The sequence below is a fragment of the Balaenoptera ricei genome, chromosome 9 (assembly GCF_028023285.1).
Source record: "Balaenoptera ricei isolate mBalRic1 chromosome 9, mBalRic1.hap2, whole genome shotgun sequence".
NCBI lineage: Eukaryota > Metazoa > Chordata > Mammalia > Artiodactyla > Balaenopteridae > Balaenoptera > Balaenoptera ricei.
In genome coordinates, this window is record NC_082647.1 from 94213321 (window position 1) to 94237338 (window position 24018).

The window sequence follows — 24018 nt, forward strand, 5'->3', positions numbered from 1 at the left end:
CTACTCTTCTTAACCAACTTAATCTCCCGCTTCTTCTCCCCCTCACTTTCTACTCCTACCTGTATTTTACGCTGCTCCCCTGACCTTCATTTAACACTGTCGTCCTTCAAAACTGGCTCAAACCCTTCACTAAGCCTCCCTGACCACTCCAACCTGGTGTTGGCACTTCCTCTCTAACCTACAGCATTTACTGGGGGCCCTCCATCTTTTGGTCCTTAGGCCTTTTCTCTTTAGCATAACTGTTCCTGAACTCCTTTGTGGCAGCAATAGCATTAGGCTTTTCTCCAAATCACCTAGGCATGGGGCTATATACGGTAGGTACTAACACTTGTTGCACTGAATTGAATTTCTGGGCCTGTTTCCTCATCTGTAAAATAAAAGGTGTAGACTAGACAGAATAAAAATCTCTTTTGGTTCTAAATGTTATTATCCAACAAAAATGCTCAAGGAATAGTCAACACAATGATTTTTTTCTAACAGTGATTCTGAAAAATCTATGATTAATGTGCTAGATAACCACAAATCAAACTATATATGGTAACAACTATACACACTTAAATCCAATTTAAGTCAACCCAAAGAGAAATGAGACACTCTTTGCCCCTATAGTAACTTACATGTTACGTGGGGAAACACTGAGGTGAAAGCAATACTAAAGCAGAATTAAATGCTAAATACAGGTAGAAGTGATGTGTTCTTCTATTACCTGTTTCTCCAGAGCAGCCTTTCCTACTTCTTTTGTAGACGATGTGAGTGTTTCATTCAAGCACTGTAAACTTAAAGGAAAAAAGGGGATGAAACTTCATCCTAAGCCCAAAAGAAGACTTCAACAGCAGCTCTACAGTTATACCTCGCTAGTTCAAGCCGATCACAAAGTTTTTCCACTTCCTCCATCATTTTAACACGTTCTGCCTCATTGTCAGAAAAGTGATTCCAGGTCTAGAAGTATGAACACAAACATTTTCATCATCTCTACTGGCACTCAAGAGTACATCCATAAACACAACTACCAAGCATGAAGTCCTTGAGGTTCTTAAGTTGACTGTATGGCCTCCTGGCCACCGACAAGCACATTCCCCGGGCACCGTGCAAGGCTTTCCCTGGCCAGCCAGCGATAAAGAGGCATTACTAAATGGATGGAGGCGCAAAACAGAAGCAAGGTGATGGTGCAGAAGGCCTCTGGATGATATAAAACAATGATTCCTCACAGAACCACTGAAGAATCAAGAAATTCTATATAATGACAAATTAAAGTCCCTTTCTAAAATGCCTGTTCTATTTAGTGTGTGCCAAACTGTAAAAAAGACAGTGTGTTAAGAAACAGGAAGTTCAGCAAAACCTGATATAACTAGAGATGATGCTTAGAATGGAATATTGTGATGTGCCTGGATGAACAAGAATTGGAAAGTATCAGTACTTCTCATGCTTCTTTAAGCTGCTGCTGACCCCTCATTCCTCACTTTTCCTTGCTTCCTTAATCGATGCAATCTGGTGCTAAGGTTTCAATGCTTCTTTTACTGTGACACTTCCCTCGGCTTCCAAAAGCCTTACTGATTTTCTTCCTACCTGCTTGGGTCACTCCTTCTCAGGCTCCACTTCCTCTGTCAGTGCCTTAAGTATCGGTGTTTTCCAGTGTCCATCTCCACCCTCCTTGCTCTATACTCTCCCCGGGGGATCTCCACTACTTGCCATTGAGATGTAGACGACTCTGTGATGATCCCACTCAACTCCAGACTTGTACATCAAAGTAAAGTCACCTACTGAGTATCTTCATCTGAGTATCTCAATGCACTCAACATGCCCTAAACTGAAATCATTCTTCCCTAGCCTTTTCCTCTTCCTTTGTTTTCTATTTCACTGAATAATGCCATCACCCATCCAGTATTCCATGCAAGAAACCAGGACGTGTATTAACCCTTACTCCTCCTCTTCCACCTCCAACATATAATCAATACCCAACAGGCAACAGCCAATCTTACCTCCTAAATGTTGGTTCATTTAATCTACCTTCTTCTATTCCCACCATCTCCTCTAGTTCAAGGCCCATGCTCTCACCCGGATTACACAAAAGACTCAATTTGTCTCTGCCTCTAGTGTTCTCTCAGCATCCTGAGCAAAAGTGACTGAGGATCAGAGTCACTTTTAAGGTAGCAAGACCTGGCCCTTCCTTCCTCTGGCTCATTAAACCTCACTTTTCTGGATCTCTACACTCTCTCAATGCTCGCTGATCTCTCTCATCTCTAATCCCATACACGCACTGCTTCACCTGGCTGAATCCCACTAGATCCAGAAAGCCTTCCTTGACCACCTGTTCGGTACCTTCTTGTCCTAGTACCCATCTTAAAGTGTTTCACTGGCCTGTTTTCTTGTCATTCTCCATCATTAACCAGCAGATTCTTGAAGGCAAAGACGGTGTCATCATAGTATCAACATCAATTATAACTGCTTGACACATAGTAAGTGCTCATCAGATATTTGATGAATGAATAAATGAACTCATGCTGGAAAGGAGCTATAATAAGTTACCAAAGGCCAGAACTTTAACCCTCGCTTAGGCACCACCTCTAAGAACTATTCAAGTTTTCTGTTTTCTAACTGAGCTTTTCAAGTTGTTGATTCAGTTCTCATTATGCCAAACCTAACAAGTGCTACATGTGAATGATCTCATTTAATCTTCACAACTCTATTTCTAGGTATTATTTCAGTTACTGTACAGGTGAGGAAATTGAGACATAAATGGGTTGAGGGAACCTCCTGAGGACCAGAGCCAGGGCATGGGAAGTGGAAAATTACTTCAAATCTGAGTCCATGCTCTCAACAACTATGCTATACTGCATTCTTCTCAATATAATTTTCTAGGTGAAATCTGAGGAAAATCTTTCATTTTTTTCTATTTAGATTTTCCTCTTACTTACCAAAAGCCTGAAGAGACATCCTGTGCTTGTATTTTTATTAAATGTCTTTCAAAGCCTGCTAATGGGGCAGGTTAATTTCAATTTTATTAACTGAAGATTTAGGATGGCATATATTAGCATACATATACTAGTGTCTAGAGCCTCTGGACAGTCACATGAAAAAGTCTTCTATACACAGTAAACATTTACACACTTGCTGAATTTAACTACAATGGTGTAGTACACTGTGCGGCAATCTCTACTATAGCTCGGCATTTCGTTAATTTATTCATTCGATGCTATTTGATATGGAACAATACTGGCCTCTAACTTTACCAGTTTAAAAAGTAAGACCATCTCTTGGACAAAACTATATTTGAAAACTTTTGGGGTTTTTTAGTCAATATTTTTTAGTAAAAACTGTATCTGAACACAAACTACCAGTACTCAACTGAATGATATCCCTTTATTTAGATAAAAATGAAAGCTTTTAGATCCTTAAAAACAACCCAAGTTTAACTTCTTAAAGAACTTTTTCTTTGATAAAAATTAATTTTACATCATTAAGGAAGCAACCAGTCAAAACCAATTTGTGGCACATTTTCAGAACAAACGATCTGATTTCTCCAACCAGGGGAAGGGGGAGAGATGGTGATGGTAGGGGACCTGCAACAGACACAACCAGGAGACACACAGCTGAAATCTTTGATCTTATTTAGATAAAAAGACATTGAGATAATCAAGAAGATGTGAATATGGAACAAGTATTAGAATAATAAACAACTTTTTTTTTAGGTTTGAAAATGGCAAGGTGGTTATGTTAAAAAACAAAACAAAACAAAACAACCAACCCTATCAGAGTTGCATACTGAATATGCATGTGTGAAATTTTTAAAAAGTGAATTTAAAAACGTTTATATTCTGAGATAAAATGTGTACAGTAGTTTATATTTCCATAGTATAGAAATATTTTTAAGCTTAATCAGCAATTTGATTTACTTGTATGTAGTGCTTGTTCAATCACAGTCTGACGTACCTTGCATGAGTTTCGAAGTTTTTGCCTTTCCTTCTTAATGGCTTTTTTCTGGATATCTTTTTCCTTCTTTGCCAATAACGCTTGTTGTCTAACTTCCTCTTCTTCTTTTTCCTTTGCTAACCGAGCAGCTTCTAATTCAGCTTGTCTTTGCTTTAATAATGGAAAATAAAATCATTTAATAAGAAAATTAGAATTCCAAAATGCTCTATAATCTTATTCAAAAAATACAATTTTTTAATAACTTAAATTACACAAAGGTAAACATCAACTTATCAAAGACTGAAGGAAAAGCAGATGGTAAAGTTCTATAAAAATTTATTAGAAATGTAAAAAGGACATATTACAAGTGAGTATAGTATTAAGAAATTTATATGACATTATGTTTTTGCTCAATAAGAATTTGCTGGTAAGGAAGATCGTTCTATCAACTGTGCCAAATGTCATGATTCTTTCATAGTAGCACCTAATTCTCTACTGCCAGATTACAGTGTTTCAAAGTTGTTCTGGGGCTTCCCTGGTGGCCCAGTGGTTGGGAATCCTCCTGCCAGTGCAGGGGACACGGGTTCGAGCGCTGGTCCGGGAAGATCCCACATGTCGTGGAGCAACTGTGTGCCACAACTGCCACGGGCTGTGTTCCACAACTGCTGAGCCTGTGCTCTGGAGCCTGTGAGCCACAACTACTGAGCCCGCATGCCACAGCTGGTGAGGCGCGTGTGCCTGGAGCCCATGCTCCGCAACAGGAGAGGCCACTGCAATGAGAGGCCCGCTCACCACAACTACAGAAAGCCCACGTGCAGCAACGGAGACCCAACGCAGCCAAAAATAAATAAATAAGTAAATAAATTTATTAAAAAAAAAAATAGTTCTGAAGATTGAAGATTTTATGAACATTTAAAATCCAACTTTGTCAAATGTCATCTTACTTTCTCTTTAGCTTCTTGCTCCTTCCGTTTTGCCTCTGCTTTTGCTTTCTTTTCTGCTTCTTTCTTGGCTTTTTCTTCTTCCTTAAATTTTTTTATCCTTGGATCACAGCTATATGCATTATCTACCAGAAAAAAGTTAATCTTTTGAATTTCTAACATTTAATTAAAGAACTTTAAAAAAACCATCAATTATCTTTACCAACTAATGTTCTTATTCTGTTCATTTCTTCTTTTTTCCTTTGGGCCCGTGTTGCTCTGTTCTGCTTTTCAATCCATCTCCTTTCATCACGACTGTAAAATAGGAAATATTGGAAATAAACTATTGCTTATGGATGATATGATAGGAAAATGTAATACTTTATAATTTAGCTACAATGCAAATAATGTCTTGAAAGGTTAAAATGCTATGTCATTATTAACATTAGTTAAAGGGTAATAGTTCTTACTATTATTTTTGGTTAATTTTTTGGGAACATTCATGTCAAAAGAATTTCCCTACACATATAGGGAAAATGAAAATAAAACTGGTTAAGCAACCAGAAGAAAAAGAATTTGCTGACTTGAGCTTTATTGACAATTACATTCCTTGGCAATTTCTTAAGCTTCATAACCAACTGTTGATCTGGCACTATCAAGCTTAACTTGTGAGATAGGATCTCAAAATATCAAAAAACTCATTTAAAATGGATACGCAAAGAGAAAATGCAAAAGAAAATATATGTGGTATATTTTTACATCATCACAAATACCAGAGAACCAAACAAATATCTTCCTTTATTAATGATTTACATACATACCATTCTGCTTTTTCTTTTTCTTCTTCATCTAAATAAGAAAATTCTCTCCAAGAATCAAAATTATACCTAATATAAACAGAAATAAAATAAAATCAAGCCAAAACAAATAAAAAAAAAATCTTCCTTTTAAAATTAAGTTAGGTGCATATAATTTTAAGAAACTTTAATGATAAGTGGATGAGTTTGTTTTAATAGATCCCTCCCCTCTCTTTTGATACTGAACTAGCACTATACCCAAGTCTTTTTCTTCTTTTTAAAATGACATTGTATTTGGTATGAAAGTCTAAAATACTCATGACCCCTAAACAAAATCCCAGCTCCCTGCTATCTCTTCTGAATATTAGGTTTCTCTCTTGCCTGGGACTGGATAAAGTCTTCCCTGCCTTCACCTCCACTAGTCTGTCAAGTTTTAAGGGAACCTAGTAGTGGTTACTTTATCTGGTTTGTAGAGCTAAATTTTGTCATTTTTGTCTTACAGTGATTTTGTGTTTTCATATTTACCAGATACTTAATGAGAAAATATAGCACACATAATATAAAAATGGAAAATGAATACTGCATATTAAAAATTAATGAATTAGTTATAGAGACAACATGGTCTTCGTCATATTCAAGTACTTAAATAGCTAAATGAAAAATTATTTTTTAATGAATTCAAATAACTCCTTATTTTTCATATTTTACTGCTACAGTGTGCTTGATATCTAGAAATCTGATAAATAGAAAACAGATTGAAAAAATAATCATAAAAGCCTAAATACTACATAGGAGAAAATACAGCATTCTGTGAAAACCTTTTTGATTTCTAAACAGAGTGCTTTTGTTCAGTGAAGGTTCTGCAGTTTTCCCATCCCTCAGTTAATTTACAGAAGTCAGTCGAGCACTTATTGAATACTTATCTTCTTAAAAAATGAAAGCATGGGAGAAACAGTGTATTCACTCACCAGAAAGAATAAAATGCATCTACGTCTTCAAATGATGAATTCCTATCACCAAGTTTAGGGACATTTTTTTTATTTGACCATCTGAAATATTGAAAAAAAGAAAAACTCAAAACATTTTGTACAAAAAGTTCAACAAGCTAATTTATTAAAAACAACAGTTTTTACTAATCCCCTACAATATCCCTCCCCTATGTCCTCCATGACTAAGAGATGGAACTGGGAAATCAGCAGTGCAGTGCTGAAAAATGCAGGTGCAATAAAAGGGAGGGCAAGGGGAGGAGGGGTGTGAGGGGGAGAAAACAATGGAACAGTGTTCTAACCCTCAGGTTATCTTCAGTTCTGTAAATTACAGGGTTGTAGCAGCTGCCAAGCTGCCAGGAAAAACGGGCTCTAACCCCACTTTTCAAGCTCACTTAGTCCTGCCCCTAAACAGGCAGTACGGAAGCCACCGGTAGGCCTTGCCTTTTAAAAACTGTGAATACTCACAGATGGAATAGATTTCCACCCCCTCATCGCCACCACGTTCCCCCTAAGAGTCAGACTTGTAGGTTCAGCACTTCACCCACCATCTCTAAAAGGACCCTGAGTTCGCTACTGACCCATGTTTTTCCACTCTGTGAAACCATTCTACAAAAAAAAATAATACACTATATATATATATATATTTTTTTTTTTAACCATCTTCACTGTTACAAAACAAATGTGAGGAGAAAGCGTGGAGGAAATAATTAGTCTGCATCAAACCACGAATCAAAGTGCTTCTCAAACTTAGCTGCCCATTAGAATCACCTGGAAGCATTAAAAAAAACCTACAGGCATTCCAAACCAATTAAATTAAAATCACAATTTCTCCAGGTGGAACCCAGGCAGCTGGAACTGTTCAAGCTCTCCAGCTGATTCCAATATGCAACTAAGAGGCACTCTCAGGAAACCTTCCAATGCAGATGGAACCAAAAAATGTAGATTATTGGTTCACACTACTTAAAAACTAATTTTAATGAAATAAATTACATATGCTTTAATCTTAAATATAAATCATCCTTTGTCAGAGAACCTTATGATAATCAGACGCTCAAAAATAGAACAAAAGCTTTTCCTAAATGATAATGGGCCAAATGTAGCAGTGTACCCATTAACAAAGGGGAAGGAAAGAATGGGAAATTACTGTCACTTAAGTATCAGCATCACACTACATAAAGTCAACCATCTTTCCCCCAAAGGAAATTTAAAAGAAAAACATCCCATGAGTTGTAATTTCACTAAGGAAAGGAAGAACTTCCATTTAGAGAGCAAAATAAATTAGTATAGTAAGTTCACCAGAGGCGCTCAATATTGTAGAGGATGAGGAGGACAAACACAAAACTGTTACTAGCTATTACTAGAGGAAAAAACCAGAAACTTGGAACTACAAGAAGCCAACCAACAGAGCATCATAGCACAACCAACCTCTGCATTCAGTTCAATTAAAGATCATTTTTCTAAAAAAAAAAAAAAGCCAGCCAATAGAGCATTATGATCACAAGGGGATGCCTTAACGCACCTGGAATTCCTTTCAAACACTGGGGAAAACACTTCAAAGAAATTGTCCTTTGCTTCACTTTTAGAAGGAACTGAGTTATCAAAAGTAGGATCTACACTGTTAAATGCTCGTCTTTTCACTGGATCAGATAACATTTCATAAGCTGAGGAAAAAAATCATAAGGTCACATCACCACAATGCTACATTTTTTTTCTTAAAAAAAGTTATTTTTCATATTTAAAAATTTTGTGTGCTTGTGGGGAAGGGAGGATTTAGGTAATAGCTCTAGCATCACTGGATACAATTGGACTTAAGAACTTCTTTAAGTACCTCTTCTGGAAGGCAAAGGACAAAACAATAAACACTCAACCGCTTTTTTTTTTTTTTTTTTAATAATCCTGATGTTTATTTATCAAATTTCATCAGTGGAGTCATCCACCGGCTTTTAAAATAAGGGCAGTTTCATTATAATAGCATACTTGGCAAACCATGTAAGTACAGAAACACTCAACCCTTAGGAAAGCATGACTGAGGAAAAAGAAATAGCTAGAAGACTAACTGTTAGATCCCAAGGTTGTGAAAGATCAAAGGATCTTTGACATCCTGAGCACTATGTACGAGTGGGCCAACAAAGAATAAGTTTGAAAGGTGTGTATACAATTTTTAAAAAAATTAGCATCAAACTGTAAAATCACATTTAAGGAAATATATAGGTATGGTGGCTCCCTCTATTAATTTGCTTAATGAGGATATGGCTATTTAAATATCCACTGATGGCTGGGGGAGGTCCCTTACTGGGATAGAATCAACTTCTTCATTTAAATAAGCAAAACGTCTGAGGAACAGTTTAGCCCCGCAAAGTGTCTGAAATGGGAAAAGATCTTAGTATTCTCATCATTAAACATAACAGGTATATGGATTAACTCTAGGATGCGCTTCTCAAAAGAACCACCTGGGGAATCTTGTTAAAATGCAGACTCCAATTCAGGAGGTCTGGGGCAGGGCCTGAGCTGCTGCATCCCTGAGAAGCTACCAGCGTTGCTGACGCTGCTGGGTGGGAGAGCCTCACTTTGTGCCGTGAGGCTCTGGGGGAGATTACCAGAAATAACCAGATGTCAACTAAAGATGTTTTTAAATGTTATGGTATAAATGAAGTACAATACACATAGGACACCTAATCCCAGCAATTAACACATAATCTTCACTAAGGGAAATTTCTGACTCTAACGCGTTTTCTTACCTTTAGTTATGCAAGTGAAGTAGTCATTATCTCCTTCTTTTATTGGTTCACCGGCTGCTTTCCGTTTGTCTGGGTGATGTTTTAAAACCATTGCTTTATCTACAAAATAAGTCAGATTGAGATAATTTGTCCTTTTAGGCATCAAAGCTAAAAATAAAGATGAGCTAAATAGAGCCATTTCTAATAGCATAGTATTCGTTTAAAAAATATTTTCTCCTATAGTAAAATATATGCTGATTAAACAGAAATTACAGAGAAATTGACATAATTATTTTAAGAACTGGCCAAAGTGCCAGCACCCAAAGACAAGTGCCATTCGTATTTTGGTGTGTTTCCACACAGACTTTTCCCCCCTTAAACATATGCTTTCAAAAATGTAGCTATAATCATTTTATATATACCAATTTAAGTTGTGATTTTTTTCAGCTTAATATTACAGCAGTTCCATTTTCCACTCTGTTGCAAACTCTTCAAAGAATTTTAATGACTACTTAATACAGTATTTCAAGTAGATTTATCATAACTTATGTAACTGTTTCCCTACTGTTGGATATTTAGATTGTTTCCAATTCTTCACTACTGTAAGTTAGTCAATTTGAATCATTTTGTAGAGAAGTATTTTTCCGTATTTAGGACTCTTTCTTCTTAGAACATACTCAGAGAAGTGAATTAGTGACTGAAAATGTAGGAACAAGTCCCGTTCTAAAAGTCATACCACTGCACACCCCTATGGGAACATCCTTTTCACCACAACCTCAACACTGGACCCAATTATTTAAAACATGATTATCACTGGTGCTCAACAAATTTTTTGTTGTTCTTTATTTCTACCCTTCATCCTTCATTTATGGAGGAAAGAGAGGCTGTCTCAGTTTTTTCTTCTTAGTTTGTGTGCGTCACTTTACAATGACTAACGGCTGGCTGTTAACATCTACTGAGCATTTAATATGTGCCAGCACTATTTTTATCAGTTGATCTTCTCAGTAACCCGCTGAGGAAAGTACTATTAGTTTCTCCATTTTACAGATGAGGAAAACGAGGCACAAGGAGGTTAAATAACCAGGTAACCTCTATGCAACCTGTCCAAGGTGCTGGCCAAGCTGGGCTCCAGACCAGGCAACCTGACTCCTAAGCCTGTGCTTGTACGCGGCCTCTCCTAGTCCGTCATGTTTGATGCTAATGCTTTCCACAACTGCTGTGATTATTCCTGTTTTCAAAAAACATTCAGTTTTTTAATTTATATTTACTGATCATTTCCTTTATAATTTATTCCAGTACTTATAAATGTAGAAGGTCCTTCATTCTCCAGAAGTTTGAGAGATATGTTTCTATTTTAATATTTTCTACGGTCAGAATTGAAAAGCTTAGTTTTTTTTCAAAGTCCTAATATCATCTAATAATCCTCCCTTCTCTACTAATTTGTGATGCCTCCTTTATCACAGTAAATTTTACCAGGCTCTGTTTCTGGTTACCTATTCCTGTCCCAGGATTATCTTTAAAATGACTATAGCTCTCTAATTTGATGGTAACTTCCAAAAACTGTGTATTATTTTTGTATATTTTTCTTGCATCTGGCTACCTGACTCAACTTTTCAGTTTTTAGGTAGATCCTATATTACCTACAAATAATATCTTTCTTTCTTTCTAATAGTTCTCTCTCCTTTAATATCGTTAATTCACTGACTCAAACTCCCAAATAGCATAAAAGTAATGGGCAGGTAAGTTTCCCCCATGGGTTTTTATGGGAATATCACTAATGTCACACAGTTAAAAGTTTGTTGGCAGTGAGTCTGAAATACTTATCTAAGTAGGGAGTTAACTGCATTTCTTTTCAAAGTTGTATTTACCAAAAAGGAGTGGGTATTAAATTGTACTATATGTACTTTCACATTCTTCTTAGGACATCACACTGACATATTTCCTAAGAGAAATCTTGTTCATGGGCATTATTCTTTTAATATACTGTTGAATTCAATTCGCTATTTTTTAAAATTAATTTATTTTATTTTATTTATTTATATTTTTGGCTGTGTTGGGTCTTCGTTGCTGCACGTGGGCTTTTCTCTGGTTGTGGCGAGCGGGGGCTACTCTTCGTTGCAGTGTGCAGGCTTCTCATTGCCGTGGCTTCTCTTGCTGTGGAGCACGGGCTCTAGGCACGCGGGGTTCAGTAGTTGTGGCGCATGGGCTTAGCTGCTCTGCGCCATGTGGGATCTTCCCAGGTCAGGGATTGAACCCGTGTTCCCTGCGTTGGCAGGCGGATTCTTAACCACTGTGCCACCAGGGAAGCCCTAATTTGCTATCATTTTAACTGGGTGCTTTTTTTTTTTTTGGTATTATATTTATGGGTGATATTTGTAGTTTTTAAAAAAAGCTCTTTTTGCCAGGTTTTAAAAATTAAGAGTCGTTTTAGGTTCACAGAAACATTAAGAGGATGATGAAGAGCTCCATATACCCTCTGTGCCCATACATGCATAGCCTCCCCTCCCTGCCCCTCCTCATCAACATCCCCCACAAGAGCAGTACACCTGCTACAATTTTTTTTTCATCTAGCTTTTTTTTTTTTTTTTTTTTTAAATTTGGCTGCACAACGTGCCTTGTGGGATCTTAGTTCCCCGACCAGGGATGGAACCCAGGGCCCAGCAGTGAAAGCGCTGAGTCCTAACCACTGGACCACCAGGGAATTCCCCCTCTTTGTTAACAATTGATGAACCTACACTGACACATCATAATCACCCAAAGGCCACAGTTTTCACTCTTGGTGGTATACATTCTGTGGGTTTGGATAAATGTATAATGACATGTATGCATCATAATATATAAAGTAGTTTCACTGCCCTAAAAATCCTCCCTCCGTGTTCTACCTGTTCATCACTCCTCAACGCCCCCAACCCCTGGCAACCATGAACTTTTTAGTGTCTCCATAATTCTGCCTTTCAATGCCAGGTTTTCATACTAGGATTACATTAATGTCACAAAATGAATTGTTCCAGAAACAGTTTACATTCAGCATGAGAATGTTCAATTCCTTAAGCATTTGAAAAAAATTCATCTAAGAAATCACCTAGGCCTAAAACATTTTTTAGGAGATAATTCTTGGTAACTCTTTAAATTTCTTCAATTCCAAAAAAGCCAATTTTGTCAAATTTTCAAATTCACTGCATTTAATAGTGGTCTCAGTTAAAAATATCTTCTGTAATTGTTTCCATCCTTTCTGTATTTCAATATTTGTTTTTTCTTCTCGCAAATCCACTGTAAGATATTGTTTTATCTATTTTTTCCCTCCATCCTCCTTAGTACTATTCTTTTAAACATTCAAATTGAATGCCCATTTTTTTTTTTCCCTCCTTTAAAAAAGGTAACATAGGACTTCCCTGGCAGCCCAGTGGTTCAAACTCCACGCTTCCACCACAGGGGGCCCGGGTTCGATTCCTGGTTGGGGAACTAAGATCCCGCATGCCACACAGCGTGGCCAAAAACAAACAAACAAACAAACAAAAAACGTAACACAATAGTTGAAGGCAATGAACTTATTGATGGTACATCTCTAGCTGCCATCCCGTATGTTTTGACAGGCAATGATCTTACTTTCATGAAAAGAATCTATTAATACAATTTTTATTTCCGTCTAGGTGCAAAAGAGTATATTTCATTTCCCAAGTGATTTTGTTTTGGTTTGTTTAATCAGATCTATTTTATTAAATTGAGAGAAAATTTACATAGAATAAAATGTTCAGATTTTAAGTATTCGGTTCAACAAGTTGTGACAACTGTATACACTCACTTAACTACCACCCAAAAGAAAATACAGACTATTTCCATCACTCAGAGTTCCCTTGTACCCCTTTTCCAGTCAACTCCTGACCCCTACCACCTGGGGCAACCTCTTTCTGATTTCTGTCACCACAGATTATGTTCGCATGTTCTTGAAGTTCATGTAAATGGAATCAGACAGTATGTCTTTGTACCTGACATAATGTTTCGAGATTCACCACATTGTGTATATTAGTAATTTTTTGAAAACTGCTGAGTACTATTCTATTGTATATAGCAGTTTGCTTATCCATCATCCTGTTGGTGAACACTTGGGTGGTTTCCAGTTTTTGGATATTGTGAATAAGGCTGCTATGAATATTTCTGTACAAATCTTTTTATGGGCATATTTAGTTGTTTCTACATATACTGCAAGGTTTCAGAAACTGTGACAAATACACTTTTGGTTTTTTTAAGCTCCAAGATTTTTCTTATAGTCAAGTGTATTATCAGTTTCTCCACTAACAAGAGAAGACATTTTCACCTTCTAGCTGGTTTGAGCAGGAAAGGAATTTACTTAAAGGTTATTAGGCAGCTCACAGGAACTGAGAGTCTGAGTATCAGGCCTGGAAGCTAAGTAGCCAGGAACAATAATCACAGCACACCAGGGAGTTCAGAGGTGTGATGACCCCACCACTGCTGGGCACCGCAGGGACCGAGCACAGGTTCCTCCCACGGCCAGTCCTTGGGGAAAGCCACAGCTTCTCAAGGCGCTGCTCTCCCACCCCTGCTGTCAAAACAGGTGCTGCTCAGCTCGGCCTAACTCACATCGTTCTCCTCTGAAATGCTGAGGAGTAAAACCTAAGTCACATGCCTACAAACATTCTCAATCTCAAGTCGTATCTTTTTATAATAAATCAGGCAACTTTTCTTCTTTATTTGCAATTACTCTGTTACACTCATTCTGACCTCTTCTTTAGGGAAATCTGACATCTCTTTATTCTTCTGAATCTTGGGAACATTCCTCAAGGCGGTCTTCTGCTTTACTCTGTTTTCTAATTGTACGTCAGTCAGCCTTTCTAATTCTAAATGCTGCTCTCCTGTTTTTAGTTTCCAGGCAATTCTACTTTTTTCTCGCTAGTCTCTTTCTGCAGTGCCTATGCTACTCCCCCCGCCCCCAAGGCAGTGTCTTCATCTCTCACTGACAACATGGAGCAATTAAGTTTTCCTCTGAACCTGATTATAAAGTCTGAGACAGGTGATGTCTCAGTTTTTTGTTGGATAGTCTCCTCTTATGCTACAATGTTTTTTTTCTTCATTGACTTTTCCACCTAATCACCTCTAGTCATTCATGTACAGTAGGGCATCCTGAGATTCTCCTATATTCTGTCCCAGGGGTGGGGTTGGGAGAGGCAAAAGATGTCACCCAATATTAAAAATAAGGCAATGGAGGCCAAAGAACAGCTGTTGTGTATATTTACTGAAACTTCAAAGACCTACCTCTCCGCCCTTCCCCACCAAAGATAGCTTCTGGGGTGTTTTGAGGGTACATTAGCAAATGGGCTTTTATTGTACATTCATATTTCTATTATTATAAAAAGTCTCTATGATTTTTTAAAATATTATAGTTGATTTACAATACTGTGTTAGTTTCAGGTGTACAGCAAAGTGATTCAGTTATATATATATATATATATATATATATATATATATATATATGTATATATATATATTTTTTTTTTTTTTTCTGATTCTCTTCCATTACAGATTATTACAAAAAGTCTCTGATTTCAAATTTTTAAGAGGCATAATATGAAACAGTTTTCAGTTTAAAACATGGGAAGTATTTTAAGCTAAAATGATTAAATTTAGAAAATTCAAATCAAAGATTTTACTTCCATGTAAAGAATAGCAAACCTACATGCATCATTTGCCAGTGTGGCAATTTTTCTTCAAGAAGAAAATTGAAATACCACTGTTAGTACTCAAGTACTTTCTCTTAACCCATCATTCAACTTTTCTAGTATATTCTTTTCAGATAATGCAGAAAAGGAAAAAAAGACCACCTACTTTATCCACACGTAACTGAATCCCTAATTTTCATTATAGCAGTTCAAAATGTCAACACATTAAACAAAATTAAAACTTTTTACAAACTCTTATGTATAAAATAACCTTTAAAGATATATTGTACAACAAAGGGAATACAACCAATATTTTATAGTAACTATAAACAGAGTATAACCTTTAAAAATTGTGAATCGCTATATTGTACACCTGTAACTTATATGATATTGTACATCAATTATACTTCAATTAAAAAAATAAATTAATTAAATAAATAAAATGTAAAAAAAACCCACCAACCTCCTTTATGTGTGTGTTTGTGATAGGATTCAAGAACTAGAAGGATCTCAAACGTCATCAGTCTTACATTATTATTAGGTTTGTCTGTGCTAATGATTATAAATTTGCAAACAATAACTTTGTATTTTTACTTTTGGACGAGACTTCAGAGAGCAATAAGTAGCAACTGTCTATTTTACAGTGATAGAGGAAAGAGAACAACAGTCTGCTTCTGAATAAATACTGAGAATATTCAGCAAGGTGGCAGAGAGTGAATCGTAAACCCACATAGCGTTAATAATCTGTACAGTCGGGGTGCAAAACTTCTGGCAACAGAATATTCAAAAATTAATCTCTATTATCCCAATAAAACAAATGGACTTCTCAGAAGCAAATGGATGTTTCTTTTACAATTATTATACATTTTTTATCTTTAGAGAAAGAAACAATTCCTTCACCTTAAAACACCAACTGCTTTCCTAGCTCTCAATCACTTCTGGTTCTTTCACAAATTATATGTGTCAAGACATATTTGGTATCTGTATGCTATTCTTTCATACAGTAAGACTTTGCAAATACTTTTCCAGGGCAAATGAATTTTCCTGGCATTTATGTATATTGCAAGGACTATTCATATGCACTAACATATGCTTAATCTAAAATCATGCCAGCTTTCAAAGAAATCCAATAATAGGTCTAAAAGAATCTCATAAATTCCTTCACCTTGTTAAAAAATATTTCCTGTGACTTTCCTAAATACAAGCATTAATGAGAAAATTTTGAGTTTATCTACTATATACTTAGGCTCAACTAGCATTTTTCAGCGTGAAGTAGGTCTCATTCAGTCATCTTCCTCCAAGTGCAAGACTTTCTCTGTCCCTGATCCCCTCCTCCTTTTCCATATGTCCACAATCTTACCTCCTCTGACCTCAATATCCATTCTCTAGAGTAGAGGGCAGAACATTGTCCTAAGACAAAACAGAAAACTCATCACCTTCACCTCTTTCATGAAACTTTACTAATCAGGTGAACCGAATGGTGTGAGGAATTATGTCCACAGGACTGCAAAGGACAGGACAGTTCGACAGTTCAGAGCACTAAGGGGATGGTGTTTCATAAGGCCCATGAAGACTGGGTTGCCAACAATTCCTGCCCCCTCCCCCAATTTTTAACCTTGTCAATGAAAAGGACAATGAAACATCAGATAACTCTTTCTTGGGCAGAAGAGACAGGGTGGTATCAACAAAGATGTGACCTAAGATCACAAAAGAATATTGAAAAACCTAAGTAACAAGGCAACTTCCACTAAGTACAGCTGGCCATACTTCCAAGGGGAGGTGAAATATTATTTTTTAAAAGCTTGCCATTGGAAGAGTGTTCTTTATCCTGTCACAAACACACACACCCACCCCCTGATTTCTTGTTCCTAATGAGAAAGTCCATTCATGAGACTGCATTTTTCTGGTTTTGAAGGTAAGAGACTGTGGTTACACATCATTATACCATACAACACATGTTAAATCTAGAGTTATGGCTATAGACTATGATCTTGCATACCTTTTCAAGAGGATAACATTTCCTATACCAGATATTTGATTATTTCAAAATAACTAAGTACTTACGAGCTGCTTTAATCTGTCTCTGTGTAGCTTTGTATCTTACATGGCCGAGTCCAAGTACTGCATAATGATCTTGGTTCTGATAAAGACACAAAAGGGAGTCAAGTATGAAATGAAGCCATATATCCTATTCCTTGTGTTGGTACCCTAAAACAGTTTCCCAAAGTGAGACTCTCATAACAGAAGTCTAGTGAGATGTTCCATGTTCCATATAAAATGGGTTCTGGAACTTCCCTGGTGGTGCAGTGGTTAAGAATCCGCCTGCCAGTGCAGGAGACATGGGTTCGAGCCCTGGTCCGAGGAGATCCCACATGCTGCGGAGCAACTAAACCCGTGTGCCACAACTACTGAGCCTGTGTGCCGCAACTACTGAAGCCCACACATCTAGAGCCCGTGCTCCTCGAAAAGCCACTGCAATGAGAAGCCCATGCACCGCAATGAAGAGTAGCCCCTGCTCGCTGCAACTAGAGAAAGTCCACGTGCAGCAACAAAGACCCAATGCAACCAAAAAATAAGTAAATAAATGAATAAAAAGTAAAAAAAAAAACCAAAAACGGGTTCTGAGGTCATGGAAGTTTGGGAAATGTAGACCACTGTATATAGCCTTCTTAATAATTTGTATGCACAGAAGCCAAACAAAGGCTCTGAGAAGTCCTGCAATTAAAAAAAACAAAAATAAAAACAAGCAGACGGAAACCTATATAGCCCAGCATTTTCCAAAACTTGACCAAAGAACTCTTGGTCTTGTATTTCTCTTAATACATGTTAATATGCTATGGCCATCCTTAAATCAAGGTACAGCCAGGAAGACTTCAGAACTGAGGGGATCATTACAGTAGTCCCAGTAGGTTGGGCCAGTGGCAATGACAGGACAGGAGCCGTGGAGCAAAGAAGGCTGGATGGAAATTTTGAGAAACTGGGGATGAGGCTTCTCTGGATAGGAAGCAGCTGCTTTCATTTCTGCTTTGGTTAACATCCTTGCAAATCGAGAGACTGAGGCAGCACCTGAGTGAAGGCTCCTTACTCAAAGGGTGTATCTAGTATTGGAGAATGAGTGGGGAGAAAGAGGGGTTGAGGGCATAAAACACAGGAGAAAAAAGTCAAATAGGGTTGATTGGTTTTCCTTTAAATTCAGGACTGCAAACTCCCTAAGGATGTGCTCCTTTATTATGTCTGGCACTCACACTTTGTTCCAGTTGGTTTGCTTTTCCACTCCCTAAGACTATTATTACATATTATTACATACTTCAGTCCTCTAGTCCTTCCTTAAACCTCACAGACCCTGCTCCACCCTCGCATCAATGGCCTTGCCTCCTGCTTAATGAAAAAATTTAAATTATCCTACTCAAATTCCAGCATCTTTCTGCCATCTTACCTGCATCCATGCATCTTCTCCCTTTCCCTCACCATTGAGAAAGCCTATCCTACTGAGACAAATTACTCCATCCCTCCTCTTGGTTCTGAATACCATCTTCTCTATGTCTCTCAAATGCTAGCATCTTTCAATTGTCTTCTAAATTTCAACTGGATTATTTTCATCATTGTAAGAAGAAGCTCTGTCATCTCTCATCTTTAAGACCCTCCCATGACCCCACTTCCATTTCTTTGCTGCCCATCAAAATTAAACTTCTTGAAAAAACCATCCACAGAACATTTTTACCCCCTCTAGCATTCATTTTCAAACCACTCCAATCTAGTTCTGCTCTGTCCATTCTCACCCCAGGGGCTATGAAGCTGCTCTCTTCAGTGTCAATTTCCAGCTGTCAAACACAAGATGACCCAGCTGCCTTCACTCGACTTCAACTCTCAGTGGCAGCACAGCTGACTCTTTTCTTGAAACATCTTCCTTTAGTTTTTTTGAATCCACTCTGTTTTCCTCCCACCTTCCAGTAGCGTTTTTCAGCCATTTTGACTGGCTTCTCGATGCCCCGCAAAGCTCAGTCCTAGGGTTTCTTTCTCTCTATATACTTTGGTCCAAGGTGACGTGACCAATGCCAGGGCTAGAAGACGGTAGGTGCCCTGTAAATGCTCGCAACTCCCCAGTTCACTCTAGTGCGGACTCCTGAGCTCCAGATGCAGAGACACGACGTTCCCCACAAACTTCCTTCTCCTGCAACCCTGTGCTGGTGACTGACACCACAGTCTAGCAGGTGACTTAAGCTGGGATGATCACGGGTCTTCTGAATATGTTCCCTTCTCTTGGGCGGCACAGCCCAGGTCTCCAAGACCTGTCAAGTCTACCTCCCCAAAAAGCAAATCTGTCCCCTCGTCCTCAAAACTTGGCTACAAATTTAGTTCAAGCATCAAGCACTCATTCGCAGGCTTAGATTACGGCACTAGCCCCATAACAGCAAACTGTTCCCTTCCCCTCCGGTCCTGCCCTCCCTTTTCAAGCAAGTTTCTGTACTGCCAGGAGAACTACTTTTCTAAAATTAGCTCAGAAACTTTTGATGACTTCTTACTGCCCCCAAAATAAAATATAAATTCCTTCCTTGGCATGGCATGAAAAGGACACTACAGTTTCATCTAGCCTCTGTTTTCAGTCTAATTTCTCACTGCCACCCCTCAATATGCTACTCTACCCTTCACCAATCCCCAAAGAGGCAGTGCATATTCTTTTACTCCTTTGTGTCTTTGCATATCTATTCCTTCTGCCCATAACACCTTTTTTCCCTTCTTGTTTCATAAATTGTCACTTAACCTTTTAAGACCAACTCAGACATGACTTTTTCTGGATTTCTCCAGCAGAGATAGTATCCTAGGGCTACTGCTCTCCCACTCAGGGCTTAACAATAAACAGGTGCTCAATCATGATTATTTTGTTGAAGCATCTTAAAACATGGTTTAATAATGGAAAACTGCATCTGACCGAACAAGATTCAGATATTAAGTACCTTCCAGTCTTTGGGATCAAGTGTTTTCAGCATGGGAAACTCTTCTAACTGCAATTCTTCATCTTCTGATTCCTCTGATAACTCTTTCTTATCCTCCAGTTCCTGAAAAGAGGCAGAAGCATTTCTGTTTCTCCTCTTAACAAAAGCTTCAAACCATCTTCCCACAGGTTCAACTTGACAGAGTGTTGAGGCTGTGATTGAAAGCGTTAAGAGAGGCTTCAATGTATTGCATGGAATAAATCTGTTCCAAGGCAATAAATAAGATCAAAACAGTGACAGCATCAGAATATAATTTTAAAACCATCAACTGAGAAAATAACTGCAGTAATCCAGTTAACATGAGGGTTAGCAATAAATAATCATTTCCTACTATTTACAGAGAGAGATTCAATCAACCTCTTCCAGTTATCTGACAAAACAAGGCACTGAGCAATGTCAACAATAAATCAATACTTTTCTGGGGATATGAAAGGAAGATGAGGAAAAGGGAGAGATGTTGCAAACTGCTTTCTTTTTAGACTTGTAATAAAGCAATAAATAATTATAAACTGTCAAGAGCCAGCCTCATCAAAAAAAACTAAAAACAACTCAAAATATCTTAATTATTAAAACCTGAATTTAGATAGCTTTCAAAAATTTTAAGAATTCACTAGCAATGATTTTTTTCTGAAAGACAGTTTTCAAGCAGCTAACAGGAATTTACTAATGAAACTGTGCTTTAGTGGAACAGCTTTGAATCTGAAATCAGAAGCTCTGGATTTCAGTGCAGGTCCGACAATTAGTAGCTATATGAAATGAGTCAACGATGCCTTCAACTGTAAAATGGGAACAATACCTATCTTATCTGGTTCCTTGGAAGGACTGAATGACAAACGATAAAAGCACTTTGAAAATCACAAACAGTTAAATAAAGGTAAGTCTTTATCATTATTCCTGGGAAGTGGGGTAAGTCACTATATATGTATACATTAACAATTCAAAAAAGGTAGTTTGGGTCAGGAAAAAAGTGAACATCTTAAGTTTAATTTCATATTTCAAATGAAAGCAAAAAGCTTTACTGTCTGGTAAAAACTCAGATTTAAGTCTTCCCTTGTACCTAATGGCCACAATTTTGTAAAAATAGCTGACTTTTCATGTTTTGTGTTGGGAAACTAAGATTTCTTCTACCATTCACAGGAGAGCATTCAAAAACACTATATTCAAGAAGTACTCCCTGTGTAGTGTGGGTGTGGCTTTCAAGAACATGACCTTTCAAGCCTTTCTCTCTACTTGTGAGATTACACAGAAGCTTCTGTAAGCAGGAACACAACACGTGCCGTGAGATACGTCCAAAATCACATACAACAAGCGTCTGTATACGTGGCTATGGTAATCAATGAAATCACTGAAATTAGAGACTCTTTAAGTTTACAATACCATGACTGTCCTGGGCTATAAATCTAAGAACCTACAGCAGCAGGACAAATTTCACCCCCCTTTTTTAAAAAACTGAAGATAGTTGATTTCTACAGAACAAGTTTCACTTAATGACTGCCTTTAAAAGTCTGTCCACACGGGCCTTACCACCAGCATACACAGTGGTGTTTTCATATTGAATATGAGGAGCACTGTCTGAGTTGGGACATTTAAAAAACGAAGCCGGAGCAAACGTAAAAGGGTAGAGAGGTGTTTAACTGAGCGCCAGCTGTAAGGCTTTGTAGGGCTCCCGGCACGTGGGGTGCTCGCTGTGGGCAGTCTCCTGCCGTAGGCAAGATTCTTATAAGAACCTTTTTAGGGTACTGGAGGGTTCGGTCCCGAACTCCTCCGCCCAATCCATGAGTCAGCAGCCGCGAGACAAGGAAGAAACTGCGGGGGCAGAAAGAAGACGCCCCCCTTCCAGTCCGGGGAAGGACTTCTGTATAGCAGGGAGCAAAAAGACACTTGTCACGGCCCCACACTCTTTAAGCTAGTTGCCAGGGGCAAGGGTAGAGAGGTTTCGGGGTCGCCAAGGTGGAGGACCGAGGCAGGGGCTGCTGAGGCTAGGCTGAGCAGGGGTTGAGTGGGCACGTACCAGAGGTCAGAGCATGGGTGATGGCGGTGCCCTGGCCGTCCGCAGCGCTGGGCAGGAGCAGCATGATGGCGCCGGAGCCAGCCCCGCGGGCGCAGCAGTTCGCGTCCCAGGCGGAGGGCTCTCAGAGTCCCGCCAGCTCTACCTCCCCGTCCGAGCCTCGCGCCTTGGCTCTACGATGTCCAGGAACCGGCGCATGGAGACGACCAATAACTACTTCCGGGATGAATCTTTCGTGGTACGTAGGCCAATCCCACCCCCGCCAACGTATGCGGCTGTCTAGGTCCCACTGACTCAGATCCGGGTGGGGACCAAGATCCACGAATGAAAGGTTCCTAGGTTTATCAGTTCCCCGGTAAAAAGGATTATTTGCCTCGTCCAGGTGGGATATGGAATACGTAGGACATGATTTTCTATAGCAGCTCTTACTATATTCTTTTCCTTTTTAAGTTAACTACTACTTTATTAGTTTGAATTGAACCGTTGATTTTAGTAGTAGCTGTACTTGTATAAATAGAGTGATGTGTATGAATTAGTATTGAGAATAACTGTTAGTATATACATTCATAGAGAATTCTGTACATAATAAACCTGTAATGCGTTTGTGTTTACCTAAATAATAATAGGAGCTAACGTTTGTGCTATTACTAATTTACCTGGGCTATCGCATTTAATACCCATATCATTTACAGAAGAAACCCCTCTGTAGTATTAGATTCTAATCCAAGGCCAGCAATCATTTTACCCTGCTCTAGCAGCATGAAGTTTCTTTCAAGATATTCCCAATTACAGGACTCTGGGACTTAACTGTTTAATGTTTAATTGTTTAATAAAATCAATTATACTTCTGCTGTATGATTCCTTCTAGGACTGAGGTCAAATGCAAGAATTAGCAAAAAGAAACCAGTGGGTGGAAATTCACAGATTCCACCTCCCATCCTCCACCTCCATACACAGTGTCTGGAATAGGTTGTGCAAAAGAGAAGAATTGATGTGCCACTCTTCTGCAAAGAGAACCAGAAATTAGTAAATTATTATCTAGGAATTACATTTTCACTGTTATATACATTGAATTGGCCTGTGTATCTGCTGCATGACAAAATTGTTACTTCAAAACTGACATTTCAAAAACTAAGCTAATTATCTCACCCTAAAACTCTTCCTGACCTGTAACCACTGTTAAAACAAGCTCTAAGGCTCAAGGTAACCTGACTCCACTTTCTTAATAATTTTTTCGCACACCTATCTCAATTATTCTCACCATAACCTCTAAGAGCATGAAGGTTATTTTTTTTAAATTGTGGTAAAATACACATAACATAAAATTCTCATCTTAACCACTTTAAACTGTGCAGTTCAGTAGTGCTAAGTACATTCACTCTGTTGTGCAACCAATATCCAGAACTCTTTTCATCTTGCAAAACTAAAACTCTTATATGCATTAAACAACTCCCCATTTCCACCACCCCTCAGTCCCTAGCAACCATCATTCAACTATCTCTGTGAATTTGACTACTATAGGTACCTCATATAAGTGGAATCATACACTATTTGTCTTCTTGTCACTGACTTATTCCCTTAGCATAATGTCCTCACAATTGCAGTATGTGCCAGAATTCTTCTTTTTAAGGCTGAATAATATTCCATTGTATGTACATTTTATTTATCCATTCATCTGTTGACTGGGTTGCTTCCACCTTTCGGCTATAGTGAATAACGTTGCTATGAACATGGAGGTACAAATTTCTCTTTTGAGACCCTGCTTTCAATTCTTGTGTGTCTATACCCAGAACTGGAATTGCTGGGTTATTTGATAATTCTCTTTTTAATTTTTTGAGGTACTGCCATACCGTTTTCCACAGTGGTTACACCGTTTTACATTTCCACCAGCAGAACGCAAGGTTTCCATTTTCTCCACGTCCTCACCAACACTCTTTTTTTTTTTGATAATAACCATTCTAACAAGTATGAGGTGGTATTTCATGGTTTTGATGTGCATTTCCCCAGGG

General features: G+C 38.2%; 1 protein-coding gene across 2 annotated transcripts in view; it reads right to left on the bottom strand.

The window, feature by feature from the left end:
* Nucleotides 1-22260, bottom strand: part of DNAJC2 (DnaJ heat shock protein family (Hsp40) member C2) — a 27377-nt gene extending 5117 nt beyond the window's left edge. Inside the window, exons 1-12 of one of the 2 annotated variants that reach the window (XM_059934108.1) lie at nt 22013-22260; nt 19963-20064; nt 17072-17147; nt 9354-9452; nt 8135-8276; nt 6595-6675; nt 5651-5716; nt 5053-5144; nt 4854-4975; nt 3931-4080; nt 851-939; nt 707-776 (exon numbers count right to left, since the gene is read on the bottom strand). In XM_059934108.1, coding sequence (XP_059790091.1) covers nt 707-776; nt 851-939; nt 3931-4080; nt 4854-4975; nt 5053-5144; nt 5651-5716; nt 6595-6675; nt 8135-8276; nt 9354-9452; nt 17072-17147; nt 19963-19995 — 1020 coding nt within the window. In that variant the 5' untranslated portion in view covers nt 19996-20064; nt 22013-22260. Of the gene's footprint in view, nt 1-706; nt 777-850; nt 940-3930; nt 4081-4853; nt 4976-5052; nt 5145-5650; nt 5717-6594; nt 6676-8134; nt 8277-9353; nt 9453-17071; nt 17148-19962; nt 20154-22012 lie in introns of both variants that reach the window. The other variant, XM_059934107.1, reaches the window with a different exon arrangement.
* Between the last annotated feature and the right edge of the window lie 1758 nt (nt 22261-24018).